Source organism: Equus quagga, chromosome 7, assembly GCF_021613505.1.
Source record: "Equus quagga isolate Etosha38 chromosome 7, UCLA_HA_Equagga_1.0, whole genome shotgun sequence".
In the NCBI taxonomy this organism is placed as follows: Eukaryota; Metazoa; Chordata; class Mammalia; order Perissodactyla; family Equidae; genus Equus; species Equus quagga.
This window is the reverse complement of record NC_060273.1, coordinates 50,706,018-50,726,499: the sequence shown is the minus strand read 5'-3', so window position 1 is coordinate 50,726,499 and position 20,482 is coordinate 50,706,018. Positions and strand designations below refer to the sequence as shown.

The 20,482-nt window shown below is 42.7% G+C and overlaps 1 protein-coding gene across 1 annotated transcript in view; it reads left to right on the top strand.

Moving 5' to 3' along the window:
* Positions 1-5,771: 5,771 nt before the first annotated feature.
* The window catches only part of ATP6V0E1 (ATPase H+ transporting V0 subunit e1), a 34,061-nt gene continuing 19,350 nt past the window's right edge, over positions 5,772-20,482 (top strand). The window contains exons 1-2 of the mRNA XM_046667596.1: positions 5,772-5,949; positions 10,824-10,871. Coding sequence (XP_046523552.1) covers positions 5,846-5,949; positions 10,824-10,871 — 152 coding nt within the window. The 5' untranslated portion in view covers positions 5,772-5,845. The remainder of the gene's footprint in view (positions 5,950-10,823; positions 10,872-20,482) is intronic.

Genomic DNA, 20,482 nt, shown 5'->3' with positions numbered 1-20,482 from the left:
CAATTTCCAACATTTAAAACTTGGGGGATTCCACAGAGAAATCCAGATGGCTTCATCTGGCCGCGTGGGGTCTTGATCCTGCACAGTGTCAGTTGTATGGAGCCAGGGGCTGGCTGCACCCTAGTCTGCGCTCTCCGCTCATGTAACCTTGTTGCTTGGCCCCCGCTGGCATCTGAGTTTTAGACTCCAGGTCAAACTTGTAGTTACTCTTCAAGATTTAGCTCCAGAGCCACATCTATAATCTTCCCTTGCCTCTGTGATAAATAATCTAAAATAGATCAAACTGAGCTTTTTATGGCTCTCTAGTAACACGGAGCTTATCTGACACACGAGTTTCTCAAATGTTGACTAAATCAGAGTTATTTCCCATTTTGACTGATGAAGAAAATGAGCTTAGGTCAATTGTCCAAATTCAGAGAACATGAGATGGAGCCAGGATTTGAACCACTTCCCACCTTAGCCAGCTGTTGCCGGTGTTCCCTCACTGTCAGCCCTGTATTGGAGTCTGATAAGAGACTGGACGTTTGTATGGAACAGAAGAACCTGTGTATTTGCAGCAGTAGTACTGCTTAGTGGGAAAAGCATCGTCACCAGCGGTTAAGCTCCAGTCCCAGCTCTGCCACTGGACGATCATAAGCCTTTGAGTAAATCACTCATCTCCGAGCTTCCGTTTTCTAAGTAGTAAAACACGGTAATACCTGCACTGCCTTCCTGTCTCATGGAAAGCGTCAGGGTCGGGGGGCTGTTTCTGAGCCCTCTGAAAGCTGTGATTATGCGAATGCTAATAGCACTATTATTGTTCAGTTCACTTGTATCTCCAATTCTGACATTCATTCTGCACTCAAAGAGGTCATGATTTTTCACAAAAGAAATCAAAGGGATCGCAAACCACAAAATTTGATCTACATTCTCTGACTTTTTGGCATTGATTTAAGAGTAGGCAAAACAATACTGTCCTGTCTCTGGAGCCAGATGGGTCTGGGTTCACATCCTGCTCTGGTCCTTGGGCAGTCATTGTTAGGAACCTCTGTTTCCCTACCGAGGTAAGAAGCTAAAAATGCTTATCTTCAAGGCTGTGAAAGTTAAAGTGACAGTCCACCCAACTCGCCTGATTGGAGGAGTCACCTGGTGCTGGCTCACGTTAGTCTCCGCCCCTTGCCTGGAGATTCTGTGATGCAGAAGGTCTGAAGAGAGACCTCTTCAGGTCTCATGTGCATGTGTATTTCTCACATGGCTCTCATGTGATGCTTACGACCGGGTAAGTTTGGGGAATTGTGGAAATGGATGTAGGAAAGTATATATACAGCACATAAAATAGAGTAGGTGGGCCACACAGGGTGCTTTGTTAGCATTAGCATGCTGAGCTGTATGTCTAGTGAGGAAAAGGAGTAGGTCAACCAGCAAGGTGTGTAGTTTGCTTTTTCTAACGAGTTTTGTCTTTATTCTCGACCAAAGTGTTTTAGGACCCCAAAATTTGCATAAAAGATTTTATACTAGATTAAATTTACAGTAAGGATGACATATTCTGATGCCTGGTCTGGCCCTGTTACTCTCATCAGTGAATTTAAATTGCAGTGTTTCCTAGGAGTCAGACTTGACTTGTTTTCAGCGACTTGTTCAATGTAAGTGATAGATAAGAGCTTTGAGAACTGTAATCCCTCCACAGGCATCCAGTCATACGAGACTGCTTATACCAAGCCATGTGAATACTGGTGCATGATCAAGAGCAGGGACTCAGCATCAAATGTGAGTTCTAATCCCAGCTCTATCAGTTCTTAGCTGTGTGACCTTGGGCAAATTACTTAACCTTTCTGGGCCTCAGTTTTGTCATTTATTAAAGTGGAGATAAAAAGAGTACCTACCTCATGGAGTTGTCAGACTTATTGCTTGAGATAGTGCATATAAAGCACAGAGAGCTCAGCAAATTCTAGCTATTGTCTTTCAGAGGAGATTGGCAGTGGGTTTGCTTTCAAGAGCAGAGGCAGAGTGTTTCTGAAGGGAGTTCAGACAAATGCTGGTTCTTGAATGAAGGGAAGGATTTAAGGGCAGCAGTATTGTGTTTGGGCTGTGAAGGAAATGGGAACTGGAGAATGCCAGAGGGTGGGCCTGCTTGTCAAGCTTCAGGCCCTGGGGTTTGAACATGTTTCCTGGAATGACTGAATTAAGCAGTTTCCTACTGACCTTTTCATCAAATTTGCAGAGGTCCATTCACTTGAGTAAGTCCCCTTGTGCTATTTTGGGAAGACTCCAAACTTTTTAACCTCAGATAACTGCTTCTGAATGTCTGCTTTCATATGGCGCTCAGGCATGAGGTGCTCAGCACAGAGCGTTCAGTGTGAGCTGGGCAGGCAAGGAATTGAATCTTCCGGGACCCAGACAAAACTCTAACCCGGAGTCCACCACACTCCGCTGCTGCTGCAGGCAGTGAGCAGTTCCCATCTGCTGGTGGCTCCGGTCTTTATCCACCGTTCTTTTAAATTAGGGGGTTTTTAATATTAGTGATACTTATATATGGTACAACCTAAAAATGGCATACAGTGAAAACTAAGTTTCCTTGTCACCTTGACTGTTAGTCACTCCGTTCTCCCCAGAAGCAGTCCCTGTTCCCAGCTTCTTTTGTATCCTCCCAGAAATGGTCTATGCATATAGGATCGGGTGTTCTCTAAAAGTTTGACCCATGAAGAAGTCTTTGTGAGGAAAGCACATCGTTCAAATTTAAACAACTATATAAGATTGGTTTATTGCCTGAATGCCATAATTACAGTATAAGTGCGCACAAATAATAAATAAAATATTCTTTGTCCATCAGAAATAATGAAATCAGCCACGCCCTAGCCTGTCACTAGTAGGAAGGCAGCTGAGTCTAGAGCAGGTTTTCTAAGGTCTCTTCTTGTTAAGTAGTGCATAACTTAGGGTTTTTTGTTGACTTACTACTTGAAATAGGAGAGGCAGCATGGTTTTGTGGGAAGAATGGGAGCTATGAAGACTGACATTCAAATCCCAGTTTGTCAGTTAAAACAGCTAGTCTTGGGGCCAGCCCTGTGGCCTAGTGGCCTAGTTCGGTTTGGGACGCTCTGCTTTGGCGGCCCTGGTTCGGTTCCTGGGCATGGATCTGCACCACTTGTTGGTGGCCATGCTGTGTAGGTCTGCACCCTGGATCTGAACCCACAAACCCCAGGCCACCAAAGTGGAGCATGTGAACTTGACCGCTACACTACCGGGCCACTCCCCTAGAAATAACATTTTTATGGAAAATAACCATCTTTTCCAAAACAAAACAAAAAATGTAGCAAGAAGAGTGATGCATTACATTTTTATAAAATTCCTTAATGTCTGGCTTGATAGAAGACAGATGGATTCTTATAATGCTTCTGCCTTCAGTCTGTTGCAATATGTTGTTTTGAGGGAAGCACAGGAAGAAAACTCAGCCTCACACAGATTGGTAGGTAGAAAAGGAGGCCCTCACAGCCTTGCTGGGAGAGTCAGGGACTCCCCAAGGGTCCGCAGAGCACACTGCCCAGACTCGGATTTATTTCCTGAAGTAGACTTTGAGTGCCTTGAAGACAGAGAATATTTCTCCATTCGGTGGGCCACTGAATCCCAGTTTCTCTCCTTCTCTCCCAGTTTTCATTTAGGCCATGTGATAAAATGTTTTTGACAGGCTGACTGATAGAGGGAGCTATTGGCCAATACCAGCCCAGAAATATAACACTGAGATTCAGGATTTTTCTCATTTCCCAGAGGATGGAACAGATTTAGACAGAACTGGTATCATCCCTGTGCTCCCTGACATCTCAAAGATGCTGCTGAGATGGTGAAACAAAAGTTAGACTTAACTTAGATCAACTTCAAATATTTGCATTTATTTAAGAAACGGGAAAAAATTCACAATAACCAAAAGGTGGAAGCAACCCAAATATCCATTGACAGATGAATGGAGAAACGAAATGTGGTATATCATACAGTGGAATATTGTTAGGCCTTAAAAAGGCAGGAAATTCTGACACACGCTACAACATGGATGAACCTTGAGGACATTATGCTAAGTGAACTAAGCCGGCCACAAAAAGACAAATGCCGTATGATTCCACTTATACCAGGAATCTAGAATAGTCAGGCTTACAGAAACAGAAAGTAGAATGGTGGTTGCCAGGTGCTAGGGGAAGGAAGAATGGTGGTTGCTTAGTGGGTATGAAAAGTTCTGACATTAGGTGCATATATGAATATATTTAACACTACTGGACAGTACACTTAAAAATGGTTAAGATGGTCAATTTTATTGTATGTATATTTTACCACGATTAAAAATAAATTTAAAAAAAGGAATGGGAAGAAAGCAGGAGCAAACTATTTTCTCTAATTTAGCTCTGGCTGGTCTCACCCTTTCTTAACTATTCAATTCAGTTGTACATGTGTTTATTGAGGACATTTTATGTATAAAGTGCTCCTAAGGAGCAGAGATCAGTTAAAACAGTGCCTGTTCTCAAGGAGTTTGCCCTCTGGTAGAGGGTTGGTTAAGATACACACACACACATCAGTACAAGGACACAGGAGACGCATGAACGGGGTGAAACAGGCCTTGGAAACGGCAGGGCTTGGACTGGAACTTAAGGACAATGGAATTTCTGCGGACGCTGAGTCTTTGGGGCAGCAGTATGAGCGCAAAGATGACTAGTCCCCCACCTTGTTGGTCAGTAAAGGCTTGGAATCATGTTTAAGAGTCGCTACAGATGTTAAAGATTATTAGTCCAACTTCTCATTTAATCCAGGAATCCATCCTATTGGTGAAGAAAGAAATCAAGAAGTCATTCGAGGTAAGGAAATGTGACTATCGCAGGGACACTGCAGTCCATGGTAAAGCACGCTGCATTTAGTTTATAGATGTTTCCATCTTGCTTCTGTTGGTGAGCTTTATCAAGCTCCTAACCTGAGATTTGGTTTCCTCCTCTGTTTCAAGGTTGTCACAAACTATCATTAACATGTGCGAAAATCCTTGGCAAGCATTAGGAATGTCATGTTTATCTTTTCCTTACTACTCTGGTTAACTTCTACTGCTTTCAAGGCTCAGCTCAGGACCGGCTGCGGTGGGAAGCTGTGCACTCTGGTCCACTCTACCTTCACACTGCACTCAGCGGCCTGGTGGCGAGTCCATCTCCTCACCAGCCTGTGAACTCCGAGGGGGATCTCATTGATTTCTGTAACCCCAGAACCTGGCACAGTGCACAAAATATACAGTAGTGTAGTAGTAAGAGCACTGATCTGGAATATCACACCCTCAGGTTGAATCCTGGCTCTACCACTAACTAGCTGTGTGACTGTGGGCAAGATCCTCGACCTCCTCCCTAGGCCCGTTTTTTGCAACTGCAAAGTGGGGATAATAATTATAACTACCTCATAGGCTGTAGTGAAGTGTTCGATCAGCTCCAGCACTTCAAGCTCACAGCCCAGTGCCTGACATACAGGAATTCAGGAGAGTAACTTAACTATTGATAAGTTCTCCATATCTGTCTGTTGCATAAAAAGACGATAAAGCTGTAAATAACTACATTCTCTTACTAAAAGGGCCATGTTCTTATCAGAAAACTTTGCTGAGCCCCCCATGACTTGACCCTTAGCTCCGGCGCTCGGGGATGAGCGACGTCCCCCGAAGGAGCTGCAGCCCCGAGACCGGCCAGGTGGGGGCGGGGCTCTGTGTCTCAGCGCCGGGGGTGGAGTCGGCGCTCGGGTCACGTGGGGCGCGGGAGGCGGGGCCTTGCGCGCGCAGGTCACGCGGCCCGGTGTTGACACTTCCGGGTGGGACCGGAGTGAGGCTGCCGGGCAGGGGCTGGCGGCTGGGGCAGCGACCATGGCGTACAGCGGCCTCACGGTGCCTCTCATCGTGATGAGCGTCTTCTGGGGCTTCGTCGGCTTCTTGGTGCCCTGGTTCATCCCTAAGGGTCCCAACCGGGGGTGAGTGTGCGAGGGACGCGCGGGGAGGACCGGCCGGCCGGGGGCGGGGGCGACCTTGCTGGCGTGGCCCCCACTCTAGAGTCAGGCCCCGACCCCCGTGCGGCACCCCGACTTCGTGGTCGCAGCAGCGTCAGTGTCCCCGGCCCAGGTGTGCTCAGGGGACCTCCTGGACCCGCTGGGGAAGGAGTTCTAGGGGGGTTTTTTCTCATCACGGTCATGTGTGGGGAGCGTGCAGTCGGAAATGGCTCTTTAGCGACCCTAGGAGAAGTCGGGGTTCGTCCCTAGACGACTTTTCCCCGTTTAGCCCTGCCCCTCCACCCGAGTGAGGCCTCATTTGTCTAAACTTAAAGGAAAGGATCCAATAAATAAAGCAGAAGTCGCCCTCTCTGCCTCCACATGTTGTCGCAGTTGCACAGGACAAGCTTGTGCAACGACGCTGAGCCCAGGCCTTGTATCTAGTGGGCGCCAGGAGGTCTTTGGGGCCTGATCTAAAGCGAGATTAATTACGGCACAGCAGGAGGTATTGTTGAGAAAGCCCTGCGTCATACCTGTCGGAGGGCGCTCCCGCCCGCGTAGGGAGTGTAACAAGTTCTTAGAACGACGGGTTAAGAAAGACACTTTTCCCCAGACTTCTTTGTTAAATGGAGCTTTATTTGTTCTGTAAGTAGACTTTTTATTGTAGTATGAAATAGACCTTTATCTTCAGAGGGGCTTTGGAACACCCTCTTTCTGGTTCCTCTTTTGCCTTTTAGTCATGTTTTCTCAGCACAAGATCGGCGCGGGGGGTGGTGAAACTTAGACTGAAGTCTCAGTTTGTCAGAAACACCATCTCTTGCTTTATTCTTTGAAACTAATTGGTGGCTTCACAGTCCTTTGCCTGCGCAGTAGGCACTCACATATCTATTGAGTGGATAATTCTATTAGCTTTATTAAAGGAAGAAAAGGCTATTATTTCCTTAATATTTTGTGCCCTGAGCCCCTTCTGCCCTCTGGAATAACCTTATATTAGACCTATTACTTCTGTCTAGCTTAAAAGTAAATCATAATTTGTTTCAAAAGGAAAAATGGTAGATGAGTTTCTAGGGTAGCATTTGGTCCTCCTTTACTCTCCTCCCCCCGTAACAGCAGTTATATGTGCTCATCTCTCCAACCTATAATAGATGATGGAGAGTGTCAGAATTCTGGGGTTATTAAACTAATTTGTATTAACCAAATTTCACTTCTTCAGACTTTTTTCTCCTACTGGAGTTAGAGAACAGCAAAGTACTTCTTTGTTGTGTTTCTGTCTTCAGCTGTTTCGTTACTGTACTGTCTGCCTTTCCAGCCTTCATACTCAGAAAAGCATTTATTAATGCGCTGGTGGCATTGACCACTCCTTTCTTAAAGGCTCCAATCCACCTGATTTGGGGTCCACCATACCCAGCCTTGGGGCCTGATGCCACTACTGTTATCCAGGGTTGTGAAACCCCTCCTGTATTATGTGAGCCCCTCCGTTTCCAGCCCTAGTGTCATGATTCAGGTATTTGACCTGCTGGTGAAATATTATCCGGGTCTCATTCACAGCCCCCACCCCCATCCTTGCATTTCCTGCTCTTGGCAGGATTGAGCAGGTCTTAAAACACAGAGTGTCTCCTAGGAGTTACTGTGTTACACTTTGAGAAACACTGCGCCTTGCTTCTGATCCCTGTGACCTTGGACGGTTTAGTTAACTTTTCCATGTTCCCATTTCCTCCAAGTAAAATGGAAATATTAGTACCAGTTCCCCTTTACCTCCTGAAAAGACTGCAAATCAATTTTTTTTTTTAAATACACAACGGAGCTGAATTGCTTCAAGGACTATGATGAATTTTTAATTTCTGAGAGCATTTCTGATTTGAAGGATTAGAAACATCTTATTTAAAGCGATAAGTAAAGGTGCTGTGTGAGCGGGGAAGAAGGGAGACTGAGGTTCGGTTCCCTCCCTGTGAGACCCCTGTGCGTCACTGCAGAAAACAGGGTGAGGCAGGGAGAAGAACGGGCCAGAGCCAGAGCTCTTCTGATCCAGCCCCTCTCGCTCACTCTTGCTTGCAGCTGAAAAGGGCAGGTAAAACCTGGTCTGTGCCTGGAACCAGCTTTGCTGACCAGTCCTGTTTTCCATGATGTCCCTCTCTTCTCTTTAGGAATCCACAGATTCTCTAAACACTTCAGGCTTTCTCAGGGGGCTCCCTGTGTGCTCGGTGTCGGGGAGGGGTGGGCTGGAGCACCGGGACGGGTGCCAGGAAGTTTAGTCAGCTCCAGGTTTTCAAACATACAGCACAGTAGAAAGAGGAGTACAAGCGCTGTACACCAGCTCCTCCATTCAGTAGTTGGTAACGTTCACATTTGCTTTGTCCATGAATACGTGTGTGTAAACATATACGCCTGTATGGACACATGCACACCTATATGTACACATATACACCTATACACACAGACAGTTTTGCTGAACTGTTTGCAAATAAATCGCAGTCATGGTGACTCTTCTAAGTCCTTCAGCGAGCATTACCTAAGCAGTAGGACATTCAGAGCCGCTATTTCAGTGAGGGAGCTTTGATAAGAAACTGTTAAGCAGGTAATACAACGGAGCCTTGGCTGTTTCAGCGCTGAGATGGCCCTTTGAGGAAGACAGAAGACAGACGAGGGATTCCAGTTTAGGACAAGGGACTGAAGGAAGATGAGCAAAAGCTTGGAATGGAGAATGATAAACCTGTAGGGGGGAGGGGACTGTGAGGGCACCTGTGTTCAGGAATGAAGAGCTGCTGTTTGAGAGTAGAGAGAGGTGAGGAGCGTGCGTGGAGGGACTTGACTGCAAGTGAGGAGCTGGACTTGATTCTGTAAATCAAACAGATTTATTGTGCACCTGTCAAAGCTTTTAGCACAAACCTCATACATAGTTATTTATGTATTATAAGCATAATGTAAAAGTTCTGTTTTGAAGAATCAGCCTTCAAAATATATCCATTCTGACCAGTTCTCATGACCTGCGCGGCTACCAGCCTGGTCCATCGGGTGATTGCGGTTCCCCCCTAACTGGTTCTCTGCTTTTCCCTTTGCCCCTCTTCCCCCAGTCTATTTCCACCCAGCGTCAAGATCCCAGTAGAATTTGAGTTAGGGTTTGTCGCTTCTCCCCTCAAATCCCTCCAAATACCTTCCCCTTTCCTTTCAGGGACTGCAGTGTGCCTCTTACCTCACCTACTGGGCTCTGCCTGCTCTGCTCAGCCACACAGGCCTCTTCCCCTTTGAATGCCAGGTCCCCTCTCCCCTGGAGCCTTTGCCCTTCCTAGTCCCTTGCCTGGAGCACTCCCTCACCTCCATGTTGCTCACGTGCCACCTCCGCAGAGTCCTTTCCTGACCACCCTCTTTAAAATTGCAACTCCACCCTCCAACTCCCTTATTCGTCTTTCCTGCTTTATTTTCTCCATCAGCCCTTAAGGACAATCTGGCTACCGACCATAGATAGAGAGGTAGTTGTTGTTTGTTTATTGTTCATCTTGTTTGTTGTCTGTCTCCCCCACTCTGGTGTAAACTTCGGGAGGGTGGGGGTTTTCATCCGTTTTGTTCACTGCCCTCTCACCAGAGCCTGGTGCATACTGGACACTCAGTGAAAATCTGTTGAATGAATGAATATGCCAATACATTAGCCACATAAAATACACACAGAACTTCTACAGGATGGGTCAAAAAATAAATAGGAGTTCTGATATTTGCTTCTTGCATTCTAGGAGATAGTCTTGCTTACTCCGTGGGGTGTGGAGACCCCTCTTTGGAAATTACTCCTGTGGATGATGGGGGGCATTAAAAGGTGTTAAGCTGCACAGTGCTGTGATGAAAAGAACATTTTAGAAAGATTAATCCGAGATGATTGTGGAAAGGAGGAGAAAGAAAGTTTTTAATATTCTCACAGTTAGTTGAGCCAGGCAAACCTGACGAATTTGAGTGCTAACAGTGGAATAGAAAGGAAGAAATCCGCATAGGGAGAGATGCTTCAGAGGACTGATCCACAGCATTTGGTGACTGAGGGTACAGAGAAGGGATGAGCAAAAAGGTGACGGATTTGAGGCTGGGTCGGCTGGGTGGAGATGGCAGGGCTGGGTGGAGATGGCAGAGCTGCTGCTGGGGAGTCAGAGATTCTTAAAGAGAGCCTCTGCAAAGAGAAATGGGAAGAGAGTTAAATTTTAGAAATGTTGAAATTCAGCTGATTAGAGATCCAAGTTTAACTGTTTTCAGACAGGAATGGAGATGGGGAGAGGTCAACGCCAGGGAGTCATATTTTTAGAAGTGTATTCGTTACAGAGAATACTACCAAAGAGGGTCATTCCTTGGAAGTCAAAACTGATTGTCGCTGCAGCCTTTTCTGTTCAGTTTCAGATGGGTTTGGATTAGACCTCTAAGCTGTGGCATCAATACACATCCCTTTATTTTATTTATTTATTTTTGGTGAGGAAGACTGGCCCTGAGCTAACATCTGTTACCAGTCTTCCTCTATTTTGTATGTGGGATGCTGCTGCAGCATGGCTTGATGAGCAGTATGTAGGTCTGCGCCCAGGAACTGGGCCCACAAGCCCTGGGCTGCTGAAGTGGAGTGCACGAACTTTACCACTATGCACTCTTGCGCCCTGCCTCCCCCGCTGGCCCCAATACACATCCCTTTAAATACAAATGTTAGTTACGTTCTTAAACTTCTACCTAGTGCCCCTGGGGCCCACTGCAGTCTGCCAGTGTTTGAACAAATTCAGATCCATTTTCTTGGTGCACCGTCCTTGCCAGTTTGATAACATGGGGAGGAGATTTCAACCATGTCTGCGTAGTTTGCTGGTTATCTAATGATGTTTGCATTTTTCTTTTTTTTTTTTTAGAGTTATCATCACCATGTTGGTGACCTGTTCAGTTTGCTGCTATCTCTTGTAAGTATGTTTCTCTTATAAGTAGTTTTATCCTGGCATAATAAGCAGTTACTCTTTGTATTTGTAATGTGTGTGATTGAAAATTAGATCAGTGGAGCATGACTGATGTGCAGCTTTACACTTTTGTTTCATTGGACCGTGTCCCTCATGTAACAGCTAGAAATCATGTCCTAGAGCTGGAAATAGCACACTTTTCCTATGTTCAGTATATTTACATAAGAACTGTGCAGATGCTTTGTTCTTCTGGTATTACAAGTGTAATTTATTTGGCATAAATTTAAAGCTTATAATCAGCTGGAAATGGTCATTGCACTACTTTATATTTTTCTCTTGTGAAGTATTTAGGCCTGCTCATTTCACTTAAATATCTCACTAGGAAGCCAGTAAAGCCATTCTTTTTTTTTTCCCCAGTTATTTTATTGAGGTCATATTGGTTTATAACATTGTGTAATTTCAGGTGTACATTATTATGTATCAGTTTCTGTGTGGACTGCATTGTGCTCACCACCAGTTGTCTAATTTTTATCCGTCACCGTACATATGTGCCCCTTTACCCCTTTTGCAAATCCTCCCACCCCCTTCCCCTCTGGTAGCCACTAATCTCTTCTCTTTATCCATGTGTTTGAATAAAGCCTTCTTTATTGTGAGTTTTTTGTTTATTTGGTGAACAGAAGTTGAGTTAGAATTGTAATCAAGTACAGTAAGGATAACTTTTTTAAACAATTCACTGTACACTATGTCAAAGTATGATAATTAGCATCTACTTGAAAAGATTATATAGTTTATATAAACCATTGAATGAAAACTATTTGGGATATGTAAGGTAATTGCTTAACACATTTTTGGAATACTGTTCTTTATCCTCATGAGCATCAGCAATGGCAGAACTGCAGTTGAACTGTTTTAAAGATGGTTTCAGCTCTGAAGAATGGAATGAGTCAAGCTCCAGAAAAAACAGTATTAATCAGTTCATGGAGAAAACCACTTCAGGGTATTCAAAGGCCTTACGATTTCTCTTTTTCCTTTTTCTTTTAATTGAAGGATATTTCACATGCCATTAAATGTATCCTTTTAGGGATTTCTTTTTAGAGTTTTGAACCAGTGATTCTCTTTTCTAGAAGAAAGCTTTCTAGTTTCCCAAGGCCACCTTCTATGGAGAGTATTGGTGTTGGCCAAACTATTGTTTAATGCCCGAATGAGGTAGGAAGCAGCAATTCTGTTCCTGTGGTGAAAGGCCATGGCTCTCTGTGATTCTGAGTCTATGAATTTCTTATATCTTGGGGCTTTTCACTAAGGTTTTTTGAAGAATGTGGGGATGAGCCAATTCTAGTTCTTGGCCTGGATCAAAATCTACCCTGACAGAGTTATTACCATGAATTTTGGCTGTCTGGCCCATCATTCAGTCACATGTTTAAGAGCAGGTTTGAGAATTTACAGCTGAGTCATAATGCACTGTACAAGCTTTGCTGAGCAGTGATGGTGGTGTTTGGCTGCTTCGGCGCTGGGGCTTAGATGATGAGGCTTTCTCCACTGGGCTTCTTTAGCCTTTCTTCTGGTTGGAGAGGTAAGAGAGGCTTTTTCAGGTGATAGCTCAGCCTCCAGAATGGGTGTCTGACAGGTAACATGTGAAGGGAACTCTTATACCAGCCGTGTTCATCTCTGAAGAGTAAATGAGAAGTACATGCATCATAAGAACTCATCCTTTTAGTAAGGGTGACTGAACACCAGCCTGTCCTACTGAATCTCCCGTAGAAATCCGAACAAGGGAGCTCTGTGTCCATCCAGGAGCCAGGGAATGGTCCTGTGATTGAAAAGGCCTTTGTTTTTATTTTTTTGAAGCTCTCTGCGGCATGAGCAGTAAGGTTGATGGTGAGGTCTTAAAAAAGAGAAAATGGTCACACAGAAGAACGACCTGAGATTAAACTGAGACAGAACAGAGATGTTTTGTAACTTTCTGGTCCTCCATCATCTTTGAAATTTGGTTAATTTTTATGATATTCTCTTTAAAACAAAGAGGAAAAAACCTTTCCAATTAGCCTCATTTTTAATTTTCAAGCGTAAAATGAATATTTGGACTTGGTTGGAAATTATTTCCCTTTGAGTCCTAGTGACTCGATTGAGAACTCCATGAACCCTTACCTCTTGCTGTCTGGATTTTAGACCATTTTTTCCTTTGTTCCACAGGGCTGGTGACTGCTCTGTTGACAGTGGATCAGTAGTGTCATCAGTGTGTTAATAAAGGTAGTACAGTGTTCCAACATTAGATGCTTTTGGAGGCCATTTTGTGGGGAAATGAGTTGGGTAGTACAGACTATGAAATTATTTTTTCATTTTGTTTCTTTGAAACCTGATCATATATTCTGTTTAGCAAAATATTTTCCTGAAACATATGAGTGGAATTCTAACACCAAATATTTTACATACCTTATTCCACAAAGGAGTGAGATTCTATAAGAAATTAAATTTGAAATTCAAAGAAAGCTTCACTGTTTGGCACTAGTAAATATATTTTCTTAAAACACCTCTTTTGAAGTAAGACACACCCAAAGAGACTTTGTATTTCGTAAACAAAGTCATGTTTTGAAATGCATTCATGGACTTTTAAATAGCCTTCTGTTTGTGGCAATTTTTTTCTCTTTCCAGTTTGTTCTAGTTTAAGATTTGATTCCATGGGGCGTAACTTGTTTGAGCTCTGAAGAAATCAGGATCTCTGCCAGTAGAACCAGTTTATGTTAATAGTTCAGCAGAGGCAGGTCTGAATATTATACATCTGGTTCCCTTTTTGAGGCACAAGATCACTTTTGTTTCTTAAGCATACAATCCTATTAGTCACTATTTCTATACTTTCTCTTGGTCTTAAGTCAGTTTTTAATGTCCAATTATGTTGTGGCTTACCCAGAGTCACAAAACTCACATCATCTTCAAGGTAAATTAGAAATTTTGTATTGTGAAGATACATTTCCTTTTTGGAAAATGTGCTGTGTTTGTAGAACTTGACTAATTATAAATCTTACCAGCAGAGTGATATAGAAAAAGAAGTAGTGACTTTGTTCTGCTGGGGTGAATAATATTTGGTCTGATTACGTTGTACAATAGCTTTGTGAGTTTTTAAATAAGATGCTGTGTGTAAAAACGTACGAAGGACAAGAAAAATGTAAAGTAACATTACCAGTGATTTTTTTTTTTAGTAAATTATTTTGATTCAAAAAACTGTATGTTACTTGTAAGCACAGTTTACTTACAAGGCTGTTGTAGCATGTATTTTGTTGGGCCTTATTAGAATGCATTCACATAATGTATGTATTTAGAGTATACTGTGTACCAGGCACTGGATATACAGCAGTGAATGAATAAAACAGACATATCTTCCTGCCCTCCTTAGTGAGGGGAGACAGGCGGTAAACAAATAAAGAGCCAGGGAAGCCCCAGTCACTTCCCAGAGAAGTTCCCTCATCTACTCATTCCCGTAAACCCCTGTGACCCTAAACAAGTTCCCCCCTCACTCACCCCTCCAGCCTCCTAACACTCGCGATCACACAAGGACCTGCCCAGCCTACAGGAACTTTGGCCCACTTGTCCAGGAATTTGCAGATCCACAGCTGAGCCCAGCCTTGCTTTGGTCCTGGCTCTGGAACCAGTTTGGCCACAGGACAGGATCACCTCCTAGGGCCAGGGTCCTCCACTTTGGTTTCCAACCAGGTAGCCACAAGCTGGTCAGTTTCTGGGATGCTCTTTACTATAGCATATTTGGGGGTTTTTTTTAACTTTTTTTTTTTTTGGACTTTTAAGACCTACTGTATGCTCTCTACAAAAGTAGAGAGAATAGTATAATGAACCTTCATTTGCCTGTCACCCACTGTCAAAAATTTTCAACTCATGGCCCATCTTGTCTCATCCACACACTTTCCCCCTTTGCCTGAGATTATTTTGAGGCAAACCCCAGACATATCAGTTTATCTATAAATATTGCAATATATATCTCTAAAAGATAATCATTCTTTTTTGCAAGTATAACCACAATACCATTATCACACACAGAAAAGTTAATTCCTTTATATCATCAAATATCCTATATTTAAATTTCCTTGGTTGTCTCTTTATTTATTTTACATTTATTGTTTCATTGAAGATGCACATAAAGACCATGCATTGCGATTGGTGAATGTGTCTTCCAAGTCTTTCTTTATTGGTTTCTTCGCCATATCTCTTTCTTTTTTTTCTTGCATATTTTAATAGAAAAACCTGAGTGTTTGCCCCTTAGTTTTCCAGAGTCTAGTCCTCGTTAATTGCATAACCATGGTGTCATTTAACATGTTCTTCTTTCTTCTGTGTTTGCTCTAAGTTGGTAGTCATGGCTAGGGGCTAGGTCACTTTTCAGGTTCAGCTTTTTGGTAAGTTGTTTCATAAATGGTGTTGAGGCTTTCATTGGGAGGTACATAATGTCTGATTTTTCTTTTTCTTTTTCTTTTTTTGAGGAAGATTAGCCCTGAGCTAACTACTGCCAATCCTCCTCTTTTTTACTGAGGAAACCTGGCCCTGAGCTAACATCCGTGCCCATCTTCTAATTTATATGTGGGACGCCTACCACAGCATGGCGTGCCAAGCAGTGCCATGTCCACACCCGGGATCTGAACCGGTGAACCCCAGGCCACCGAGAAGTGGAACATGAGAACTTAACCTCTGCATCACGGGGCTGGCCCCCATAATGTCTGATTTTTCTTTGAGTTGTTAACATCATTAATGATGTTCTGTTTTTTAAATTTCTTGTTTATTCATTAGCTAGAATATGTCCATAAATAAAGATTTACTTCATCAACTATTTCGTTATCCAGATAACTGAAAACAGTTCATAAAGGAAAGCTAGGATATATATGTGGTTTTCTCTTTCCTTACCAGTTTTCAACATAATGAATTGGTTCCCCAGCATCTTCCAATGGCGAACAACAATTTTTGTTTTGTGGTAGTATCGTTATGATCTGATACATTTAAACATATTTGATGTGTTTCAATCCAGTATAATTAGTGGCCTTGTTGGTTCAGATTGTCCTGTCTTGGCCAGTGGAAGCACTGTGTTTTATTTGACCTTCTATTGACCTTCTGGTTGGTGGTCTCTGTCTTCCCTCTAGCTTTGAAGCTCCTTCAGGACAGAAAATGTATTTTGTATAGGTGGAATGTCCGTCTCTGTCTCTCCACAGATTGGTAATTTGTGTGTGTGTGTCTCCTATCTCATTTGGTGATGTCTGCTAATAAAAGGAGACAGCGGCAACAGTAATGGAAAGCAGTGCGTAACTCAAGTTAAACTTGTTCCTGAAATGTGAGGCCCTTCTGCCCTTGCTCCTTTCAGCTTAGAGCTCCCGCATGGACAGCCAAAGGAAGCCGTGTGTTGTTTTAGCTAATTTATGTGTTCCTTTCATTGGGTTTTTCTGTTTGTCTCTCTTATTTATGGTTGGTTGGTTGTTGCGCAGCTTGTTATCCACCTTCACCTGGAATTCATCCAATAAGCATTTCATAGAACACCTACTCTGTGCCAGTTCCTGGATATCCAGGAGGGAACCAGACCCCAGCCCTCCTGGGCTGACCGTCTAGTGAGGGGAGTCAATCAAGCAGATTGACAGCAGCAGCAGCCAAGTCGTTCTCAAGTTGCAATAAAGTGAGAAAGTGCTTTAAAGGGCCAAACGGGTGCTGCGATTGAACAGAGAACAATAGGGGCAGTGGGAGAGAGAAAGAGATTTATTTAGGGTGATTACAGAAAGCCTGTTTGTGGAGGGGTCAGCCATGGGGGGAACTGCAGTCAGGGTCTTTGCAAATGTGGAGACACTGAGGGGTCCGGACCTTGGAATGTTCTGGGAGAGTTGTGTGACTGGGGTTTACTGGTGAGGCAGGGAGTGGCAGGTTTGGGATTTAGGCAGGGCGGCCAGGTTGTGTCGGGTTTTATGGGCTGGGGTAAGGGCTTTAGGTTTTATATAAAGTGAATAGGAAATCTTTCCAGGTTTTTAATAAAGGAGAGATTGGGTGGGATGATCACTGGCTGCTCTGTGGAGAACAGACTGCTTGGAGGCCAGCGTGGCAGTGGGGACACCAGTTAGAAGGTTCTTAGATTCATGAGGGTGAGAAATCTCAGTGGTTTGGTCTGGGGTGATGGTAGTGAAGATGAAGCGAGGTGCATAGATTTGAGAGGTAATTGAGGGGTACAGTTTATTGGTCCTGCCAATGGATTGGATGTGGGAGGAGTCAGATGGCTCCCAGGTTTCTGGTTTGAACCATTTACTAAGATGGAGACTTGGGTTAGGATGAATTTCAAAATAAAAGTTCACTTGGGTAATGCTAAGATTGAGATACTGTGAGACTTCTAGAAGATGTCAAGTGGGAAAGTGGAAATAGGGAGAGAGAATTGAGGCCCTGAGAATTATGCAATTTCCTCCGACAGTCGTTCTCTACTGGGGCTGCTGCTGGCATCCAGTGGGTAGAGGCCAGGCATGCTGCTGACCATCCTCCACTGCACAGGAGAGTGCACTCCCCCCAGCAAAGAATAATTTGGCCCCTAATGTCGATAGTGCTGAGGTTGAGAAACCCTACCCTAAGGGAAGTGATGGAGAGAGAAGAGACGAGAGGATAGGGCCAAATCTGGAGAGTGCCAACATAGGTGTACAGATGAGGAAGAGCCAGCAAAGGGCAGCCTCGAGCCTCCACTGTTAAATAAGGGCAAGTGACTGGACTGTAAAAAGGGATGGGAGGGCAGTAAAATCAGCAGGCGTACACCCCAAAGAGGCCAGTTTTCCACAAGGATGGGAGAGAGTGTCTGGATGCAGCACAGAGAGAGCAAGGAAGTTGCTAACCCCGTTGCCAAATCCTGAGTTAGCTGATGCAAGAACAAGCAGCCTTCTCCGCTTGAGAGAGCCTCTGGGGGAGCCAGGTTTCAGTGAAGCTGTGGGCGACACGGGAAGTGTGTGAATAGGAGGTGTGTGAGTGAGTGGCAGACAGTTGAGCAAGTGATGGAAAACACAGTGCAAGGGTTTGGAAGAAAGGGAAGGACAGGAAGTTGGATCAAGTGGTGATAGAATTTGGGCCATAATAAATGGTTCTGGGAGGTTTGGAAAAAATTTTTCTGGCAAAAGTTGAGGTAAACTAAGAAATGAGACCTGTTGAACTTAGTTCTCCTAGTTCCTGTTACTAAGCAAGGACTCGGTCCTGAAGGCTTTGCACAATGCCTTGGCAGTGGAGAGAGTTTGGCAGTTAGGCGTGACCGCTTCCGAGGGCCACAGGCGCTAGAATGGTGGGGTCAAGCTTTGTTTTGTTGTTTTCCCAATACAGATACCCAGTTGTTGCTTCACCATTGGCTGAAAAGACTTTCCTTTCTCCATTAAATTACTTTGGCATCTTTGTTCAAAATGATTTGCCCATGTATATGTGAGTCTGTTTCTGGACTACCCCTCCTGTTCATTGATCTCTGTCTGGCTTTATGACAATACCACACTCTCTTGAATATTGTAGCTTTATATTGAAATCAAGAAGCGTAAGTCCCCCATGTTTGTTCTTCAAAATTACTTGGCTGTTCTAAAATAGCCATATGAATTTTAGAATCAACTTGTTAGTTTCTAAAAAAAGAAAAGCTTGTTGAGATTTTAATTGGGATTGTGTTCAATCTCTAGATCAATTTGGAGAGAACTGACGTTTTAACAATACTGAGTCTTCTAATCATGAACATGGTTCTCTCTCCATTTATTTAGATTTTCTTTTATTTCTTATTCCCGTCCTTCTCCTGACTTTGGGCTTAATTTGCTCTTTTTCTAGCTTCTTGCAGTGGAAACTTAGATCATTGATTTCAAACCTGTGTTCTTTTTAAATGTAAGCAGTTAATGGAATAAAATTCTCTCTAAGCTTTGCTTTAGCTACAGCCTACAAATTTTGATGATGCTGTGTTTTCATTTTTAGAAATGTGGTGTTTAATTTCCAGATATTTGGTGCTTTTCTAGAAGATACACTCTATAAGATTCCAATCTTTTGAACTTATTTTATGGCCCATCATACGGTTTATGTAGATGCCCATCGTGTGCACTTGAAAAGAATGTATATTTTGTGGTTGTTGAGTGTTGTGTTCTATAAAAATCAGGTCATGGTAGTTGAAATCATCTATTTCCTTACTGAATTTTCTGGTCGACTTGTATTAATTACTGAGAGAGGGTATTAAAATCATCAGCTGTTCTTGTGGATTTTTCTGTTTCTCTTTTTAATTCTTTCCATTTTTGTTTCATATGTTTTGAAACTCTGTTATTAGGAGCATACACATTTATGACTGTTATGTCTTGATGAATTGACATTTTTATCATTATAAAATATCCCTGTTTATCCTTGGTAATACTCCTTGACTCGTTTTTTACTTTGTCTGATATTAATAATCATACCACCTTTCTTATGCTTATTGCATCCCTGTCTTTATATTTAGAATGTGCCTTTTTGCAGACAGCCTATAGCTGGGTCTTACTTTTTTATCCATTCTGAATGTTTTTGCCTTTCAAGTGGCAAATGATTTTCCATATGCAATTGCTGTAATTATTAGTATACCTAGGTTTGGGTCCACTGTTTTGTTGTTTTCTGTTTGTCTCATCTGTTTTTTATTCCTCTGTTCTTCTTTTTATACCTTATTTTAGATTGGCTATTTTTAGTATTCTGTTTTAATTCGTCTAAGGGCTTTTTAGCTATACGTTTTTGTATTTTCCTTTTTAGTGTTGTTCTAGAGATTGCAATATGCATTCTTAACTTTTCATAGTCTACTGAGAGTTAATACTGAACCATTCTTCTAGGTTATATAATTTGTTGGCGCATAGCTTTTCATAGGAAAAGCTTTTTTCATTCTCTTATAATCCTTTGTATTTCTGGTGATATCTGTTGTGATTTCTCCTTTCATTTCTGATTTTATTTATTTGAGCGTTCTCTCTTTTTTTCTTAGTGAGTCTAGCTAAATAAAGGTTTGTCAATTTTGTTGATCTCTTCAAAGAACCAGCTCTTAGTTTCATTGATCTCTTCTGTTGTCTTTTTAGTCTCTATTTAGTTTATTTTCTTCCCTCTACTGATCTTAGGCTTTGTCCTTCTTTGTTTAGTTCCTTTAGGTGTAATGTTAGATTGTTTATTTGAGATTTTCCTTGTTTCTTGAGGTAGGCGTGTATGCTATAAACTTCCCTTTTTAGTAGCACTTTTACTGTATCCCATAGATTTTGGTATGTCATATTTTCATTTGTCTCTGGGTACTTTTTAATTTCTCCTTTGATTTCTTTGTTGACCCAGTAGTTGTTCAGTAGCATTTTGTTTACTCCCCACATATTTGTGACTTCTCCAGCTTTCTTCTTGTAGTTGATTTCTAGTTTCATACCATTGTGGTCAGAAAAGATGCTTGATATGATTTCAGTCTTCTTAAATTATTGAGACTTGTTTTGTGGCTAACATGTGCTCTATCCTGGAGAATGTTCCATGTGCATTCAAAAAGAATGTGTATTCTGTTGTTTTTCTTCTTTTTTTTTTAATTTTTAAATTTTTTTTACAATTTATTTTATTTTATTTTATTTTACTTTTTGAGGAAGATTAGCCCTGAGCTAACATCTGTTGCCAATCCTCCT